At 42.0% G+C, this 19,416-nt stretch overlaps 1 protein-coding gene across 4 annotated transcripts in view; it reads right to left on the reverse strand.

Moving 5' to 3' along the window:
- KMT2A (lysine methyltransferase 2A) overlaps window positions 1-19,416 on the reverse strand; it is a 71,757-nt gene that overhangs the window by 14,968 nt on the left and 37,373 nt on the right. For 2 of the 4 annotated variants that reach the window (XM_072954114.1, XM_072954112.1), the window contains 20 exons: window positions 18,323-18,469; window positions 17,810-17,905; window positions 17,482-17,602; window positions 16,419-16,532; window positions 15,801-15,985; window positions 14,691-14,864; window positions 13,837-13,947; window positions 13,468-13,541; window positions 12,655-12,848; window positions 12,224-12,330; window positions 11,091-11,228; window positions 9,896-10,054; window positions 9,517-9,634; window positions 9,316-9,394; window positions 8,118-8,278; window positions 7,741-7,926; window positions 3,282-7,527; window positions 2,543-2,623; window positions 1,545-1,609; window positions 248-418 (listed from right to left, as the gene is read on the reverse strand). In XM_072954114.1, the coding sequence (XP_072810215.1) occupies window positions 248-418; window positions 1,545-1,609; window positions 2,543-2,623; window positions 3,282-7,527; window positions 7,741-7,926; window positions 8,118-8,278; window positions 9,316-9,394; window positions 9,517-9,634; window positions 9,896-10,054; window positions 11,091-11,228; window positions 12,224-12,330; window positions 12,655-12,848; window positions 13,468-13,541; window positions 13,837-13,947; window positions 14,691-14,864; window positions 15,801-15,985; window positions 16,419-16,532; window positions 17,482-17,602; window positions 17,810-17,905; window positions 18,323-18,469 (6,727 nt within the window). Of the gene's footprint in view, window positions 1-247; window positions 419-1,544; window positions 1,610-2,542; window positions 2,624-3,281; window positions 7,528-7,740; window positions 7,927-8,117; window positions 8,279-9,315; window positions 9,395-9,516; window positions 9,635-9,895; window positions 10,055-11,090; window positions 11,229-12,223; window positions 12,331-12,654; window positions 12,849-13,467; window positions 13,542-13,836; window positions 13,948-14,690; window positions 14,865-15,800; window positions 15,986-16,409; window positions 16,533-17,481; window positions 17,603-17,809; window positions 17,906-18,322; window positions 18,470-19,416 lie in introns of all 4 variants that reach the window. The other 2 variants (XM_072954113.1, XM_072954111.1) reach the window with 1 other exon arrangement.

Consider the following 19,416-nt stretch of genomic DNA (forward strand, 5'->3'; position numbering starts at 1 on the left):
GAGCTCTCCTGTGCTCTGCTAAGGTGTGTGCAATCTTAAAAACACAATGTGTATTATTAGTTTTTCACCCAAGTTATGGACTAATAACACTTAACTCCTTAAGGACATGTTAAATATACAGTGCCTTCAAGATCGTCCCTAACGCCTAGCACAGAACTGCACATGTAAATGGTGCTAATGTAGACAAAGTGCAGCTCGAGCTGAACAGAGCCTGCGCTGCTGGGCTGACCTAATTTTACCTACTCACCTTCAATACTTTCCGCACAGATCTGAAAGCCATCGTCACTGGAAATTTCAAAAACAAGTCCTTTCTTGGGCTTTTTCTCAGCAATGCTTTCCTTCCGCTTCTGTTCCTGCTGGAGCCAAAGCATCAGTGGAGAGCTGAAATTACTTTCTTCTTCTTCTGCTGTTTTAGGTTCTGTGCAGGAGAAAACAGACAGGGGCCAAAGTAGTTGCAACAGCCAACACTTACAGAGTACTTCAGGTACATTATCTCCAGGCCTGACAACATTCCACCCCGCTCCCAGACAACAAGCCCAAGGCTCAAAGAGGAGGAGCGGCTTGCCTGAGGTCATAGCTAGAAACCAACAAAAGCTAGAATTTTTTTTTTTACATGAAATTTTACTGTCTCTGCAGTAGTTTCTAGTATGACAATCTGACAGTTTTTCAATAAGTACTTGTCCTCAATAGGGTCAAAGCTAAAAAATACTGGTTAATATGTACGGGTCACTATGTATGAGGCACACTTCTAGGAACTCCCTGCATATTAACTCAGATACACCTCACAACAATCCAATGACGTAGGTGTTACTATCATCTACATTTTAAAGGTGAGAAAACTGAAGCAGAGAGAGGTTAAGCAGCCCACGTTCATGTAGCTAGCACACGGTAAAGCTGGGATTTCAATCCATCTGGCTCCAGAGTCTGCACCATCAGCCACCACCTGCCAGGGCGCCTTCTTACAGAAAGATGTATCAACCCTTCCAAGGAATCAGCAAATCAGTAGAACCTGACTGCATTCCAAATCTTATGTCTAAAAATTTTCTCTGCCTGGTTTTCTTCTGGGATCCCTTCGACGGAAGTGGATAAAGCCTTATATTCAGAGCTCCCTAGTTTTGAAACGACCAGCTGTTTACTGATCAAATTCATCAGGACAGATGACAGGTGTGTCTGGTGTCAGAACCTAACCCTGGCTATATTATACAATAAAAATGGTTCTTGGTTTTCATCAGTGACAACTAAGGGATGAAGGCAAGTTATCACTAGCTATTGAAATCACACTGCTGTTACAGCAAATAGAGCAGAAGAGTATTTCTAGGTTTTAGTCTTGTGTCCTTTAGTTGACAGACGATCAGAGTGTGTAGTGGAAGAACACTGGACCAGGAAACAGATGCTCTGAGGTTCAGTCTACAACTCTGGCCAATCATTTAACTTCTTTAGAGCTTTGGTTTTTTTTTTTTAATCTAGAAAATCAGTAGGTAACATAGGTGATTTTTATAGTACTTTTGGCTTTGAAATTCTAATCTGTTAATCCACCCACATACCTGAACTTTCTTGTTCATTTGCTGGATTTTGTGCTGTCTGAATCTCAGGAGGAACAGCCACTTGCCTAAATGAAAAGAAAACCAAATGTGAGATGTGGTATCAGCAACTTCTTAACTTCAGAGATAAAAAGTGCCCATAACCTGCCATACGGCTGTATCCATTATACAAGACAACTGCTAGGATGCTTTGTGTGCTAACTGTTGAATGACCACTACCACCACCGCTCTACTGTACGGCATATAACATCAACTATCTTTCGTGAGGTTCTTTCCCAAACACTGACATTAAGGTTCTGCTTTTGGAGTTGTAGACTGTGTCCTTGAAATTCTTCTCACACCCTTAAGTATTAGGAAAAAATAAAAGGACACTTGTTAGAAACAGTTCTGGAGTTACTTCAATGAGTTCACTGGTTTAATCAGAAACAAAAGTGAGCTGCATGAACCAGTAAACCACACCAATATTCACTTTTTACAATTAAATAAATCTTGTAAACAATCCAGAGGCAGATCAATAGGGCACTAGTTAAATAAACTACTCCAGCTTGACACAATAGAACTGGGGGCAGCCATTAAAAAATGAAGGGCAACCATACATACTGGCATAGAAATATGTACACAATACAATATAATATGTGAAAAAAACAAGTACAGAACAGTATGTACAGAACTCATTTTTATGTAAAAAAGGTATATACATATTCATACATACACCCATGTGTATCTGTATATGCACAAATGTCTGCATGAACGAAAACAAATTACAGGCAGTGATTATTTCTAAGGAATAAACTGGGAAAAGAGCAGGCAGAATGAACACGGAGCCATTATCCATTATTTAAATAATTCGATACTTTTTTTTTTATACAACCATGTATTAATTCCATTAAAAAAAAAAAACCTTTGGCAACAAAAATCACTACTAATCAGGAAGAGCTGTTTTCTAAATGAGGTGGACAGAACTGAGGGCTGACTCTAAGGGAACTAAGCTTTGTACCTACCCTGCAGGCTGCCCGCACTCCTTCTGTGATGCCTGCTCCACGCTGGCTGTATCCTGCTGTTCAGCCTCTGCTCCTGGAGTCCTGGAACAGAATCATTCGTATCTTTTCAAGGAAAACACCAGTAAATATGCACGGACCATGGAGGTCAGTCTAGAGGAACAACACTAACAGGATCTGATCAAACATATGTGCTCTGGGGACACAGGTTAGACAGTGGTTACCTCAAGGGGGTGCTAAGAAAGGGCACCAGGAGCCTTTGGGAACACTGGCTTTGTATCTTGATCTGAATGGCGGCTACACCGGAGCACATCTAGGTACAGAACTCACTCGTGCACTTTATGTATGTTGTATTTTAATGATAATGTTTCCAAAAAAAAGGACACGAGGAGGACCCACAATAGGTGGTTTTGCCCTCCAGGCAGGAATAATCATCCCTTAGTATCTAACATTCAGCAAAAAAGAAACAGGAGCAAACAGCGGCCCTGTTTTAGATCAGAATGAAGAGTAACAAGAGATGTGGCTCTATCCAAGGGACACACTGCCCATGGACGGAACTAAATTCTACTCTGTAAATCACCACTGTGAGGGAAGAAAAAAACCCAAGTCAAAACCCAGAAAACTCCTGAGTAGTGCAGCTTGGACAGAAGAGCGTCCCTACCAGAAGACCACCACTTCCCCAGCCTCTAATCCAGAGCACGAACCCCATAGCCCCAGCCCAGCCAACGCCCGGATCTCTCACCCTGCGCCTGAGGTCAGCGGTGTCGTGTTGGCTTCTTGGTCTGGAATGTGTGCTTCAGAAGAACTGGTCCGTGAGTGGGAAACTTTGTGCTTCTTGCCACTCCCTTTGTCCAGAGGCAGCTGAATCCGTTTGATTTTTGGTTTGGGTTTAGTGGGACCCGGCACTGAGGGACTTGCTGACTGCTGTCCGGAGGATGGCGAGCCCCCAGGAGAGGCGGAGCTGGCTTGCATAGCTGAGGATAAAGCCTTGTTCTGCTCTAGCCCCACGCTATTAGGAGCATCTACTGTCTGGGTAAAGCTGGATCCCTGGGTCCCTGGAGCAGAATCAAGATCCCGCTGGGCAGAGAGAATCCCAGTTTTGCTGGCAAGGAGCTGGTTCACATGCTGAAGCTGATAGGGCTCTTCCGCTTCCCCAGAGGGTGAGGCAGCTGTTATGCCTGCGGTCTGAGTGGAGGGGAGCACACGGATGCTAGACGCTGCAGTCATTGCAGCAGTAGAGGGAGGCTGTGATGTCCCCAGTTGTGGAAACATTCCTGAACTTGGTGGGAGAGCCACAGGCTGGTCCTGAATCCCCAGGCTCTGCTGGCTGGCTTTGATTAAAAGGTTGCTTATGGAGCCAATATCCGGGGTACCGAGCAACCTCGGGTTGGTTAACGCGACATGGCCTGGAACGGACGCGCTACTTGTGGGGGCGGTTGTAGTTTGCATGGATACAACGTTCAAGACGGAGGAACTGGATGCTAAGCCAGACACAGGCCCTGAGGTGGGGTGGCCAGTGTCCTGGCTTATGGTGGACGTGCCCGCCGCTGAGGCAGCCGTTCCTCCCACACTCTGTGGTAACAGGGGCGCCTGTTCAAAATACATGATGCCAGATTTAGACCTTTTTATGATGTTGGGGACAGTTCGGTGAGATGAAGTGTTAAGTGACCCCAAATCTAACAGATTGGGATGATTTGGAAGCTGGGAGGGAGTGAAGTTAATCAGTGTCATGTTGGAAACCACATCGGAAGGGGCAATGTTTGAAGGGGTACTAGAGGGAGCAAGTTTTTTATTCTTTCGGGTCTGTAGACGAGATATGGGTCTTTTCTTGAGTCCAGAGGATGGAGTGGCTACTGTGGTACTGAGGTCTGTCCTCTGGCTGGCTTCTGAAACCAAAAGTTGGGGATCTGGAGGAGGCTGAACCCCAATAAGTAGGCCTGAAGGAGGACTGCTGATGTTAGGTGGGAAGCTACTTTGAGTAGCTGCAGGGAAGGAATGTAAGTGCTGGTGATGAGGCATGGGGAGCAATCCTTTGCTAGCAGGAGGGAACAAAGACTGAGAAGCTGGCAAGCTTGGATTCAGTCCTGTGGTTAGGGTGAGACCACTTCCCATGGGCCCCAATACTGAAGTATTTGTCTCCATCACACTGGGTGCAGAACTAACAGAAGAGGTCAACTGGATTTTTTGGGTCACTCCATTTGGAAGAGTTTGGAGAACATAAAGTGGCTGCATGTTCTGGTTAACAACAATGAGCTTCTCAGTGGCTGGTTTCAGGTGGGGTGGAGTGGTCTGGACAGCAGCATTAGAAATCTGAGATGGGCCGGGACTATCGGTAGAGTTGGGCACGTATTTCTGGTTCTGGATAGGAACAGTAGGGGAAACAGGTACCTGAAGGCCAGGGGTGCTACTGTTTCTAGTTAAATCCTGATTGTTGCCATGACCTTGCTCCACTGAACCGCAAGGAGGGCTGGAGATGTGGTCGGCATCCATATGTCCTTGGATAAAGTGATCAGGAGTCATGTGGCCTTCAGGGGTGGGATCTACTCCTGGACTCAGCAGTGCGGAGTCACCTTCAGAGGAAGCCACAGATTTTTCTGTGATGGTTACTCTCTTCTCTCCTGAGTCTGAGATGACAGCTAGCCTACTGGGGTTCTGGCTAGGGACAGTGGGACTCCGGGTGGTCAGGACAGAGAGATCTGACGGGAGCTCTAGCGGCAGCTCAAACTGTTCCTCTGCTGAGATGGAGGAAGAGACACTACTGTCCACAGGCTCCGCTGTCGGCAACTGCTGAGAAAACACTTCAAAGAGACCCATGTCTTTTTCACGATTACTATCAAGACCCAGCCCTTCACCAAGATTCAGGAGTTCTGATGAAGAGGACTCTGGGCTCTCACCCAAAGCCTGCATGGATGGAGTATTCTTCAGTACAAAGTCCATGATGTCTGAGGGCAGGATGTTCCCACAGTCATCGCTGTTGTTATTATCAGAATCGGATTTCAGGAGCTCGGTGTTATAGGTGTCCAGCAGATTTTTGTCCGAGGGGGTGCTTGTGTGGACTCTGCGGCTTGACTCCAGTGAGCTGAGCTGAGCTTCCAAGGAGTCCTGTCCCTGTGTTTTCACTCTGCTTACAGAGTGGCAGTTATCCATCTTCGGCTCATTTTTGTGGCCCACAGGGCTCTTAATGACGTGCTCTTTTTCACTAGCATCTTCAGGCCGGTCCATCTTCAGGTTCTCTGTTCCATTTTCCTTGCTGTTTCTTTTTGGAATCTGGCTGCTTTTCCTCGTTGTGGCTGTGATGCTCGTATCGCTCTCCGTCCCGTCATCGACACCATCCAACTGGGAGATTTTGGGAAGATCACACTGTTCCTCCTCCCGAAATAAATTATGGGATGCCAGCCGTTCTTCTACACCGGAAGAAATCACTGTCCTGGTGAAATTGTAATAGTATAAATCGTCTTCATCGGAAGTGCTCAGGTCATCAGCCCCGTCCACCTGCCCTTCAGCCGATCTCTTGCCTCGCTTCTTCCCAGTTGAGCTGCTGTAAAATGGAATGTCTTCTTCACCGTAGGATCTTACTCCATAGAGTGGGGTGAGCCCGAAGAACATGTTAGAACGCGCCCGGGCACTGCGACGGGGATACCTCCTCTTGAAGGAGCCATCCTCCTGAGGCTTGGGGCCATCTGGAAGCATGAGGTTTCTGTCCTGTACTGGAAGATTCTGATAGTTGTTACTTTGAGAATCCTGGGATGAGGTATTATTGGGGCTTGGCTGGGCCACTGGACCATGCCCTGGACTTTCAGAGGCTGCAACTGGTTCTGTTGGAGACGCTGACTCCATTTGCAAAGGGGAAACAGGACTACCTTCTTTCAGGGTGTTCTTGGACTGACTCTCACTCTCCATTTTAAGAGGTGTCAGTGTTACTTTGACTGTGCGTTTCCGAGGTGTCTGCAATTCCTTGGCAGATCCTTCTGCTTGCGTGGATGGAGCTTTGGGGACTCCTGGAATAGAATGGACTTTGTCCCCAATCTTATCAGAAGGAAGATTATTACATGGTCGTTGCCCCATGAACTCAGAAGTCAAAACTTCATCAGCGAACTCTGGCTTTAGGTTTCCTTCCTCACCAGTTGTCACCTGACCAGGTTCCAAAAAAGATTTACTGGAATGCTTTTCTTTGAAAGTTTCTTTACAAGATTTTTTCCCTTTCTGTCTCCTATCTCTGGAGCTAGATCCCACGTGTTCATTGGTAATGGATGACCTGTTGCTCACTCCAGACAGCTTCAAGGTTTTGACTTCAGCATCTTCATCAGGAGGGGGCTTTGCTGACTGGTGAGAATCTGTACGTTGGTCTCGATCATTCCTCTGCCCTCGCAAATGGAGTGGTGGGAAGGGGAGGGTCTCCTTAGAAGAAAATGGCACTGAAGAGAGTTCGGCAAAAGTGCCCATTTTACTAACATTTAATTCTCCAGACGTTGTGTTATGAACCTGCGGGGCCAGTTTCGGAATGCCAGGGTAAGCCACGCTGTGTGCAGACCCCTCTGAGTTCTTGGAACTCGGCACTTTGGTCTTCTCCCCCTTCAAGGAGGAGCTCTTGGATGCCAAGTCGGAAGCACTGGAATGCTTCACTTCCGAAGGTGAAGAGCCATCCAAATGACTGGTTTTCGTGCCCACAGTGACCACTGTCCTTTGCAAATTTGAAGAGGTGGGAGCATTTTGCCCTAAATGAGTATGTGAATTCAGTGGCCCTAAGACATGATCAGCTGCTTTGGCACTTGATTCATGATCTGCAGCAATCCCTCCGGTGGAGGCTGAGGAAACGCTATTCCTGGAGTAAGCACTCCCAGTTCTCATTGGAGACATTATGCGGAGTTTAGACCGCTGGGGAGACAAGGAAGAAGTACTGTGACGCCGGGAGCCAATGCTTCGAAGTCCAGAGGACAGTAAAGGATCACCCACTGTGACTATTTCATGAGTGGTTGGGGTAGGACTTCCTAATGAGAGAGAAAAAGTAATGAAGTCTATTACAGACAGAACAAATGGGTTGCAGTCACTGGTTTTAATGACTTGGCTATATACGTTTATAGGTAACAGAAAGTAAACATTTTCAATTAGCAAAAGTCACTAAGACAAAGTTGCCTGAAAGAATTACAAACTGATCTTTGAGCTGACCTTCTTAGGTCAAGTAGGACGGTAAGGTCCTTTACCTGCAGAAGGCAGTGGCCGACAGCCAGGGGATCTCTGTGTTGGAGAATAACTGGGTGTTCGAATCCTAGGGACCTTCGAGATGACATGATAAAAACAGGAACTGGAGGTTTGCGAATGAGGAGGTCGGTCTGGTGATGGAGGACTTACAATTTCAGCTGCGTTTTGACTTTCCTTAGATGACATTTCTGCGGCAGGAAATAAAAATCTCTTACTAAAAAAGTTTAATTAAAATAAACAAATGAACCAATAAAAAGCCAGCTATCAGATAAATGCCAAAATAGAAACATGCGACCTCCGAAAGCAATGCCGTTTCCCACCCTTCAATCACAATATTCCCCGACATCTAATTCAAGTCCCATCTTGACTAAAGACTAACCTGCAAAAGATGTTGGACTATGAGCAATGGTCCTGTTTTCATCATGTTCCACAGTGCTGTTGATGTCTGGCTCCACAACTGGAGGACGGCATTCAACTATCTTGCAGGTGTACACACAGCGCTTGCGAGCATCCGTGGTGCTCCAGTACACCCTAGAACACCTGCAAACAGATGTGTAAAGATCACCGTGAGTCACAGTACAGAAGCAGAGACTAACGTCTGTCAAAACCTCTTCTCATCCTGGGTCCCTTGACCTCCTTGATTTACCAAGCTAGCTTTATTTCACAGATTCTTATTAGAGCTTGCCCTAATTAGGGTGTTCCAAGCTTTTTGAAGTCCTTGGTTTTTCCTGGCCTCTCAGAAGACAGCGTCAAATCTTTTGTATTGTATTGCAAGCAGGGAACAAAAGTAGTAAAATATCCTAAAATGCAAAGAAAGAAAAATACTAGCTACTACAAGAGATAGTTATTTGCCTTGAGGAAGTGATTCCTGCCCCACCATGTGTACAAGGTGAGGAAAGAGCAAACCTGGGGTGTTTCCTCTGGGAGAAGAGCTCCACCAGACAAGAAAAATATAACTGCTTCAAATCTGCTGCTTGCTGATGGAGCCTGGTTTATCCAAAGAGCTGCCAGCTGAATGTGGAGTACAGACTGCGATGTCAAAATCGAAAAGCAGAATAAACTGGAGTATATATAATAAAATGAGACTCCAAAGTGGGAGATAGACAGGGAATTTTAAATTTATATTGTCAGCTTGCTAAAAGTTTAAACTATTCGCTTCATATAGGAAAGAGTCTAAATTCTTACTGGTGAATCTGAGTGTTACTTTTAAAAGGACCTATAAAAAATGTCAAATTTTTTTTACAGGACAGAGGCATGAGGTGTTTGATCCATGACAACCATCTGGACTTCTGAACTGAGATGAATGGAATTTAAGTGGAATCTGAAGAGACTGACTTTGTGTTTTCTAGTTAGTTTTTATTCGGAAATGATTCTGAAATTATGCCAATAATACTTCCCTTCTGCAATTGAATCTAGCTGACATAAAATGTTGCCTTAGTCCCAATCTACATGAGGTAGCAAAAAAAGCAACTAGTTAAAAGTCTCTAACAAACATGGCTCTACATTTAATGACCTGCCCACTGCCTCAGGGTGCTCAAGTGGTGAGGCTGCTGTCTGCTCTTTACAGAGCTACTTACTGGTATCCAATAGGAAAGAGCTTATCCTCACAGTCAGAGAGGTCGTTCAGAATCCCCAGGCAGTCAATTGTCATGGAGCCTGAGCAAGGAAAGAAGAACTGATCAGGGGCAGTAACGAGAAGGCTCACGTTATAACTGAAGACTGGAAAGTACCTCAGTGACACAGCCAGCCTTCCCCAACAACCAAGGCTCATGTCATACCAATCATCATGTGGATATTCTCTGGTTCCAAGCCATTGAGAAACTTCCTTCTCAAGCTGATTCCTTCAAAGTCCACAAACACTCTTCTAAAAACTTCAAATCCATTCTCAGGAACCACCTTCAATGAAAAGCCAGGGTGGTGGTTAGGCTATCCCTTTACACGTCAGACTCATGATACCGACCCTCTCAAAGGGAAAGACACAGCGTCTCTCAAAGTCACCCTTCTGATTCACTAGCAGGACCTCCGTACTTTCTCCTAAGAGGAGGTGATTCTAGGAACACCTAGTTGGAAGGTAAAATAAAGTTTATCATCTTGCTATTTTCAGCCTCTTCTCCTTGAATTCCTAGAGAAGTCAAAAAGCAACTAAAGCTGTCTCACCTCGCCTTTGATCAAATCCCGATGTCGCTGGCAGTACACTTTTTTATCATCCAGAAACACACAGTTCTTGGCTCGGGAACACATGAAGTGATAGTTGCTGGTGCAGGATGTGAGGCAGCAACCCACGGTGGCTCCTGGCTTTTGGCAGAATTCACATCTCTGGCAATCCAGAAAGAACAGAGTCTGAGTTAGACTTCCAGATGTTTTAAGCCATTTTCCATCTCCTTTACAGAGTCACCCCATTCTGGGTTTCCCCCAATTCGTTTTGTTATTGGTAATCTGCTGAATTACAGAGAAGTGATATGAGCCCTAAAGCCTCAGCTACAAATCCTTTCTCTTCCATTGACCATGGGGCCTATAACTATTAAGTATTAAATTTAAATATTACAATTTGACTTAGAACTTGGATCAAAAAATTTTTTTTTCTTAGGATACACAATTGATTTAGAGAAGATGGAACTTTGAAGAGTGATGCTAAAAATGTCATCTTGCTAGAAAGTCATCATATCCAAAAGAACTCAAGTCTAGAAAGATTATACTGGTCAGAAACACATGGTTCTCTAATTATTAGCCTTAACTGGCAGCCTTATTATGATCCAAAGATTTCCTTCAACTAGCCTGTATCACCACCTTATTCTGTCACCTTATTCAGTCACAGTCTGGGCTCTTCTCCAGGGAAGACTTTTTATTTCTACTCTCCACACATTTTACTTACGTTTCTTATGTATGTACTATTTGTTTGTTTCTTTCTGATAATCCTTCATTTTCTCCCCTCCCATAAAACATAGCTTTAAAAATTTTACTCTTTCATGGACTTTTCTAATTACTCTCACCTGCTACCGATCACTTTCTATATCCCCTCTTCATGTATGTATTTTGTGGGTTTATCCTACGGGAACTCAAATCAAGAGTGCTGGGACCTCTGAGGTCATTTTGTCTAAATCACTCCATAAATTAATACCTTTCTTGAACATCTGAATGATCTCCCTAACTAGGTAAGACTCTGTTGTCTACTTTTGCACCCATCCTCCAACGGTCAGAATAGCAATCTGCTTACAGTGCACACTAATATGTCCCATTGGCTAACCATTCTCAAGGCACAATGAGAAACACCAGAGGCAGCATTTAGCCACAGAAAGAATATCTGGAAACTTGAGAGAGAGTCCTTCTCATAACATTCACCCCAGGTTCTTACCAGCTGCTTGCCTCTGATCACAGCCATATGGACATTCTTTAGGGATCCATCATCATCTTCAAACACCTCTGCTGACCACAAAGCACAATTTACATGTGTCCACTCGTTTTGGCCAATGTAGAGCAAACGGCCAGCATCCTAGGAAACAGAGAAATTTCCTTTTTCTTTAAAGAATATAATGCCAAATAATGTTTTCCTTGGTATTAGCTTTACCTTAGTCAGGAGAACTTCAGTAAATCAATTCTAATTCTTTAACGTAGGGAGGTACATGAAAATCACAATTCAAAGTTGCTTTGTTTCTACCTCTCACCTTTCTAGATTATCTGTTCCATAGACTGGAAATATTTTATAAACATAAAGAATTACAAAATTAGCAATATGGGGGGGAGGGTAGAGCTCAGGTAGTAGAGTGCTCGCTTGACATGCACAAGGTCCCAGGTTCAATCCCCAGTACCTCCTCCAAATAGATATGAATAAACGCAATTACCACCCCCTCATAAAAAGTTTAAAAAAGCAAAACATTTTTAAAAAAATTAGTAATATGTGTTCAGCTTATAGAAGTATTCACTGACTTCTTTAAAACTGCATTTCAAAGCCAGTTCTCTCAGCTTGCATTAAAAGAATTTTTTAATCGTAAGCTTAATTGCCAGGCCCTAAACAAGGCTTTACATACACTATTTCCTTTAATCTTCATAAGCATTCTGAGGTAGGTATTACTATTTTCCTAATTTAAAAAGTGAAACTGAGGGTCAGAGAGGTTAAGCTCCTTGCCAGGGTCAACAAGTAGGCAATAAACTACCGAAATGAATCCAAGTGACCTGCCACAACTGGGCAGCTTACCCACACTGCTATGTATCACACACAAGCTATTTACTATGCAACTTCTATTTTATCGACTTTCATAGTATCTTTTTTTTTTGAGAAACTGCCTGTAGAAATTACCAGATTATCAGCATGTTACTTTAAGGTGATTCATCTTTTAAATCAGCTAAATCAGTTATAGAAAAAACCCAAGTGCCACAAGTGACAGACATTCATTGCATAAATGGCACCCAGTCATCAAGTGTAGACACAGAGGACAGAGTTGGTTACGGGTGTTTACTAAGGAGGACCTCATGCACCAAGGTACTTACATTAGCACTGTCGTCACCGTAAGTCAAACACAATGCACACTGTCGGTTATCTTCGATGCCTGGGGGTGGGTTCAGTTCTGGACTATCTTCTCGACTCCTATCAGTACCTTGGAACCCAAAAGATACCCAGTTAAAATTGGCAATACTGTGTCTGACTTCCAGGAGAAAAGAAAACAATTCAGCTTAAATACCCTACAGCCTATGAAATCAACACTTTCAGGAAGTGTTCAAAGTTGTGCGATCTTACCATCTGTTACATCATTTACATCAATTCCTTACTAACATTCCAAGTAAAGCAAGCATAATGATATTATTACATTTAAGGATGACCTGACATTTTTCCAACACGGAAGTATATTAAATTTAGATTCACAAAGTCAGTCATTTGTACTCAGAGAGAAAGGGATAACAGTCTTCATTCAGGGCCTTACTCAAGATTGGTGGTGTAGGAGGATGCAGAGGAGTTGGTGAGTCTGGTTCTCCAGGCCCTTTAGGTTTGGGAGCTGGAATGATTTTCTTCATTAAAGGAGGCTGCTCAGTGTGGCTGTTTTCCTCTCGCTCCTGCCACTGAGCATAATTATGGTCAAGTGAAGGTGGAAGCACTGCGTTTGGTAACATCCCACTGCTGGAAATAATCGATTCAACAAGTATTTATTGAACTCCTACAAGATACCTAGAACTGTACAAAATAGTCAAATTCTTGATATCATCAGGGCACAGGCCCATGCACGAGCCTTTCACAGACTGTAAGAACAGGTCACAGAATGGCAAACTGCCTACACACAGGGCTTTACTATTTTTAAACATATAATCCCTATGTATTGTGACTCTTGGCTAAACTTCTAGAAACAGATGATAACCTTATCAATGCATCAAAGGGATTTACTGGAATAAAAATGTAAGGTTCAACATGAATCAAGAGCTGTTGATAGCACCATCTGAACTGAATAAAACAGAACTTCGTTATCACCAGTCCAATTCCTGGGCTGTATATACAGCACACGTATAACACACGTGCCACAAGCTCCCTAAAACCCAACAAACACCTCAGTAAAGAGAACAATGGGCACCAGACTATAATAAACATTAAGTGTTATCTCTAAACCAGCAATAAAAAGGCATTTCAACTGATTAATTTTTAACATTAAAACCTAGTCTAAAAAAAAAATCTCAATCTAGAAATATAAGAACTCTCAGATTTCTAGCCATCGAGGAGAAGGAAAAAATATACTGAATTTACTCACTTGCTTGATACTTTATTTGGCTCCCAAAACCTGGACTTTTTGACACTGAACCATGGGAAAACACGTTCCATTTGCTAACAGAAAAACAAACAAACAAACAAAATGTAAGCCTGTGACAATTCGTTTGGAAACCACATAAAAACCAACAATTTCACACCAGCTTCTCTGTCAATAAGAGGCTGATTTCAGGCCACCAAGGGAAAGCTCCATCCACTCTGGGACCTCCCAGAGAATCAGAGGAATGAATTAAACCAAAAGATGATTTATACACATGGCAAAGGAAAATGTGGACAAGAATAAGCCATTCTGTTCACGGGGTAACAACCCTCAGATTAAGCATTAAAGACATGAACTATTAATATCATTCACCCGAATAAAGAAGGACTTGACCATGCTGTTGGCTTTTTTAATTTCTGGCTGTCCTCCATCTGAATTAATGGCTGCTTGAATAATCTTCACGATATCATCACTGAACTCCAACTGTATATGAAAACAAAGTATTAATTACTCATAAAACAGTGTGCTCTCAGAACAACTTCTTCTTCCCCACTAAATCATCCAGCACAGGGATCCAACAGAAAACAGACATCCTATTTTAATACAGTGTAATTTCTCTTTAGTGGAGGCCTTTGGGATTCAGTTCATAATTAACTTGTGGTAGTCAAGAGATGCCAGACTAAAAAGACAAGAATGCAAATAAATTAGCTGTATCATGATAAGTTACCCAAACAAGGGCCATGCTTCTTTATTTAGACTAAAATGAATAAATAACTGAACAGCAAATACGGACTATGAGATAACATGTTCATTTTCTATACATTCTTAAAACCATAAAATTAAAAGGCGTCTATCTACAAATACCCTATACAGAAAGACATATCATTCAGATGTGATCACAAAAGGGGCACACCAATTAACTTCACATTAGCATTTTCCCATAAAGTTTTAATATAAAATAATTTTAATATAAAAGTAATTTTAGGGGAACTCAGGTGAAAGTCAAATAAAAGAACCATTTTTAAGACACAACCTTCCCTATTATAGCCTATCTTCCGAAACACAGATCTAAAACAATTCACATTCTTTTAGGTATTCAAAACCACATGACATTTCTACATATAATACAAATCATCTTTCAGTGCTTACACTCGGCCTCATCTCCCACAGACCCAAGGAAGCTAAACGGGCACTGGAAATTCGGGTCATGTGCTGTAGGGACATACCACAGATGTGTAGTTCCCCTGGTCCATCTTCCTCTTGACTCCTTCCAGATCTAAAGGCTGTTGATCTTCTTGTTTGCTGACCTCAGTAAGCACGGGTGGATCAGGTCCTTCTGGGGAGCTGCGGGAAGGTATACTCTCCTCTGTCTCGGGATTTAAGTCTGGAGGCTTGGCAGCCTGTTGCCAGGAAAATAGGTTTCTTTTATCTAACACTGAAAATGAGGCACCCATGCAAATTATATTCAAATGAATAAAGACAGTACTGAATGATGCGTTTTATAAAATCTTAAGAACTTGAGAATAATCAGAGATTTCTCAATTAAAAGAAAAGGAAAGTTAAAACACGCCATCTATCTGATAGGAGCTTTGTTTGCTAACTTCCAATGTAGTATGAAGAAACAGAACTGTCCAACTCCTTTTGAGTAAAACACAGATAGCAGCTTATTTTCCTGTTCAAAAAATGGAACTCTACTAAAAGATAAAGCAGCAGCCTAGTTCTGAGTTAGTTATCCACGTGCTTCTTCCAGCATTCTACCTGTGTTCCCAATGAATATATACAGTTCATGACAATATAGGAACCAAAAGTAGTAGTTTCAAATTACGTCCTGAGGAGCCCTGGAAATTTCCCAGAGCTGAAGGGTGTCTAGCCCCACGGCTAACCTCTTAACCTAGATTGCTTATAACTGCCTCCTAACCATGGCTCCTGCCTCTAGGCTCGGTCCTCTCCAATCCTTCCTGTCACGCCAGGCAGAATCTTTTTTTTTTTTTTCCTAAAAAGCAACTCTGATCAGGTTACTTTTTTGAGTGAAGTCCTTCATTGGTTCCCCAAAGCCTTCAGAATATAAAGCCCAAATTTCATGTTACAATAGCAAAGCCTTTGAAGAAGATATGGCCCCTTCCTATTTCTTAACCGAAAGATTTTACTCCTGGTGCTAAAAATTCTCCTAATAGCTTTAAGGCTGAAAGAAGGAACTCTACAAAAGTAAATGAAGAACAAAGAAAAAGAAAATAAAAAAGAACACACACATGCACAAAAACACACATTCCAATTACTAGGTAAAAACCATCTAAGAACAGACCATCTCAGAATACAAAATGAGACTTGGGCCCAACCTGTCGGTAGCGCAGCAAGTGGCTGGTGGTCCGCGAGTTCAACAAGGCTGTCAGGACCTGCTTCAGAGAGATCTGCAGCTCCTTCTCAAGGGCCAGTCGCCACTCCGCAGGGTGCCGCTCAGTACAGTTCACACAAGTGTAGGCCACACTTTCCGGCAGATTAGATAGAATCTCATACATCTCATCTGGGAAAACAGAAACCTACAATGATGAGGTGCTCTGAAGAGTGGGAGAGCGGGAAAAGAGGAAACTATTCCACTGAACTTAATATAAAGCTGTATGTTAGGGACAGTATTAAGACTAGAACATCCCCTAGGAACTCATATATTGATCTCCAAAGGGACAGTAACATGAACTCAGGATTTGGTTACCGGAGAATCAATAGATTATGGTACCCACAAAGGACAGCAAATCAATGTTTCCAGGGGATGTGTTCAAGATAAATGAGCAAAAACGTAACAAAATATTCTTATTTTAAAGACCAAAAAAATAAATTTAAAGAGACTTCAAGTAACAACACTACCATAAGTTTACGTTTATTGTACTTTCTTGGCTGTAAATGCAGCTGTACCAAGAAAAAAGGAAACTGTAATAAAAAAAGACTCCAACCTTCTGTACCTGAAAGATTCTCACACTTGGAATGGACCCAGCGATCACACTTCCCACACTGCATCATCTTACTCTCATAGTCGTCATCATCGTAACACTTATCACAGAGAGGGCAGAAGTTTCCTGAAAGCAAAGAGAAGTCTTCAGCAGTGCTCTGGGTCACACGCCAATGCCTCTAAGGCCCCTGACCCACATATTCCAACCTGATCTAAAATGCAAGCCGCCATATCCTGCTTCTGAAACTACTTACAAATACCAGCCTGGATCTATTATGGAATGTTCACACATCTGTAAAGTGTCAAGATTATTCTGAGCTCTCAGAATATGCCACTAGGTCTCTTTCTTGGACTCATTTTTAAAGATCATGAGGCAGGTTTTACAAATAACGTAACAGAAAAAGAATGGAAGAGGGAACTTTCTCTCTTAAACATTCCAAAGAAATGTTTAAATTTTTAAAAAGAGGAGAGGACATGGGAGTAAAGCAACAGTTAATTCACACTTTTCCCTTATTCCTAGCACTCTTATATTAGAACTTAGAGCAGTCTTTCCTAAAATTCAGAAAAATATACAACCTCCATCAATTTGTTTTATCCATGTATCACCTCTATTATTTTTCACTTAATAGACTTAACATTGATTTGCTTATTTTAAGTAACTTCAGTAGTGAACTTTATATCATTATTATCCTAAGTCAGTAAAATAATGAGTTTAATGTATTGGTTATAATTTTTTTCTAGCACAACTATTAACATAAAATGTTTGACTCAGCACTATCTAAAACCATTTCTGAAACAATCAAATGTATATGTACCTCATTTGGAGAAATACTGGTTTAGAGCATTTCTTTGTGGTTGGTTACTATAAAAGTCCCCTTAATTCATCCCCCAAAAGATAACAAAACCTTTCTAGTTGCTAGAAAAGAGCAAGACCAGGAACTTATTTAGTAACTGTGACTAAATGGCATCCTCGATGAGATGGGTAAGACTTCTTCACTCCCCTATGGTGCCCAGTTCACCTCCAAAATACTAAGTACAACGTCTAAAAGTTGACAAAACTGGCCTTTTGGAGGTACCTTTAGCAAAGAGTTTGGCACAGTCGTGGCACAGTGAGAAGTCGTGAGACCACTGTGCGTCCCACCCTTTGCCTGGAGTTGTGGATCCACAGCTCTTGCAGCGAACACACTTGGTACAGATCTGGAAGAGATGAAAAGAAATTCAGTATGGACTTCTTATTTTTAATATCTCTTCTTATGTAAAAAGATTTCAGATGCAATCCATTTCTAGAGCTGACTTCTCTCCTGGGACAGCTGTCTTCCTCAAGCGGGATATCCCTATTGTAAGTTGTGCAAATCCCAACAGTCTGGGGACCACTCTCTGAAACAGCACAATGTGTGTACTCACCCAAACTTTCTTCTTCTTCGTGGGTTTGGTGGGGTAGTTTGGTCCCAGGCACTCAGGGTGATAGCTGTTTCGGCACTTGTTACACTCCAGCAGCTGCTGTAAGAAAATAAGAAGGCAAAAAGGTGGGCACCCTCTCACCTTTGCTGGACATCTGTCACTTAGCATCTCACTTCATATTTATCTTCAAAGTTAAGTATAGCACATCATCATAACAGTTTAAATTTCCTCATAAATTATTTATTCTCAAAGTATAGGGATTTATTTCCCACCAAAGGCACCAGTGATGAACATTCTGGTAAGGTAGATTTGATTTATTTAGGGGATTTTATCCAATGCCATGTCTTCTGCTATAGTCCCAAAATTACAACACAAAAACAGGCAACTGATTATACCCACTTAAATAGTCAAAACAGACTAAGCCAAGAGAAAAACAGATACAACATCCTAAATTAAAAGGCAGAAATGGAGACAGAGAATAAATACTCTACGTGGCTCCATTACTCAGTTTTGTACCTTTGTAGCCTGATGCTGCCTTCCACACACATGACAGAACTTGCAGCGACGGCAACACCAATTCTCCAGCTGGTCCTCCAGAGGGCGCTCGTTCTCCTCTAAACAAAACTTGTGGAAGGGCTCACAGCAGACTTGGCAATACACAAACTAAGGGGAGACAGGAACACAGAAGTTGTCAAATAACATGCAGAAATATCAACCAAATCCTACTTACATACTTCGGGCTTTAGGAGTCCAGTGGTATACATATATTTACTCAATATATATACACACCAGGCAATGACTATGTAAAAAAAGCAGAATATTGGGTACTGCAGGACTAAAGGTGTAACAATAGTAGAATTATAAAGTAACTAAATAAATATAATCTGATTTAACAGAGCGTGTTAAGTGCCATAAGAGAGGTACAAATAAGGAGTTACAGGAATGTAAAAGAGTGGGGGAAAGGGGAAATAGGAGAGTTTTAAAGGTTTCCTATAATATACTAAACAACTGTAAGCTTTGGTTTGTCCTTCCCACTTCTAATTTTAGAAATAAGTTATTTTCATATTGATACAGGGATTTTCAAAAACTCAAATGAGGGTGACTCAGAATTTTCATTTGCCATAAAAGTATTACTGGGACAACTGGTCAAACCTAAATAAAATCTACTTAGGTAATTGTATATGCCAATGTTAATTTTCTGACTCTGATAATTATATTGTGGTTATATTACAGAATATTCTTGGTTTTAGGAAATATGCTGTATAATACTTCGCAGTGAAAAGGCATATGCCTGGAACTTCATCTCAAATTTTAAGAAAAAATATGTTTCCATATAAAGTGTGTATATATTTTATTTCTTACTTTGTAAAATACATACACACAGAGAAAAGGATAAAGCAAATGAAAAATATTACTGTCTGGGGAATCTGGGTATAGCGTATATGGAAATCCTTTGCACTACTCATAACTTCCCTGTGAATCTGAAATCATCTCAACATAAAAAGTTTTAAACAATTTGAATGAAGAGGGATTCATCAAGCACTGGTTATGCTTCAGGAGTGCAACGCAGGCAGCGGGCTATTCATTCTCTAAGTCAGTTTTTAGGAGTC

Source organism: Vicugna pacos, chromosome 33 (assembly GCF_048564905.1).
Source record: "Vicugna pacos chromosome 33, VicPac4, whole genome shotgun sequence".
Classification (NCBI taxonomy): domain Eukaryota; kingdom Metazoa; phylum Chordata; class Mammalia; order Artiodactyla; family Camelidae; genus Vicugna; species Vicugna pacos.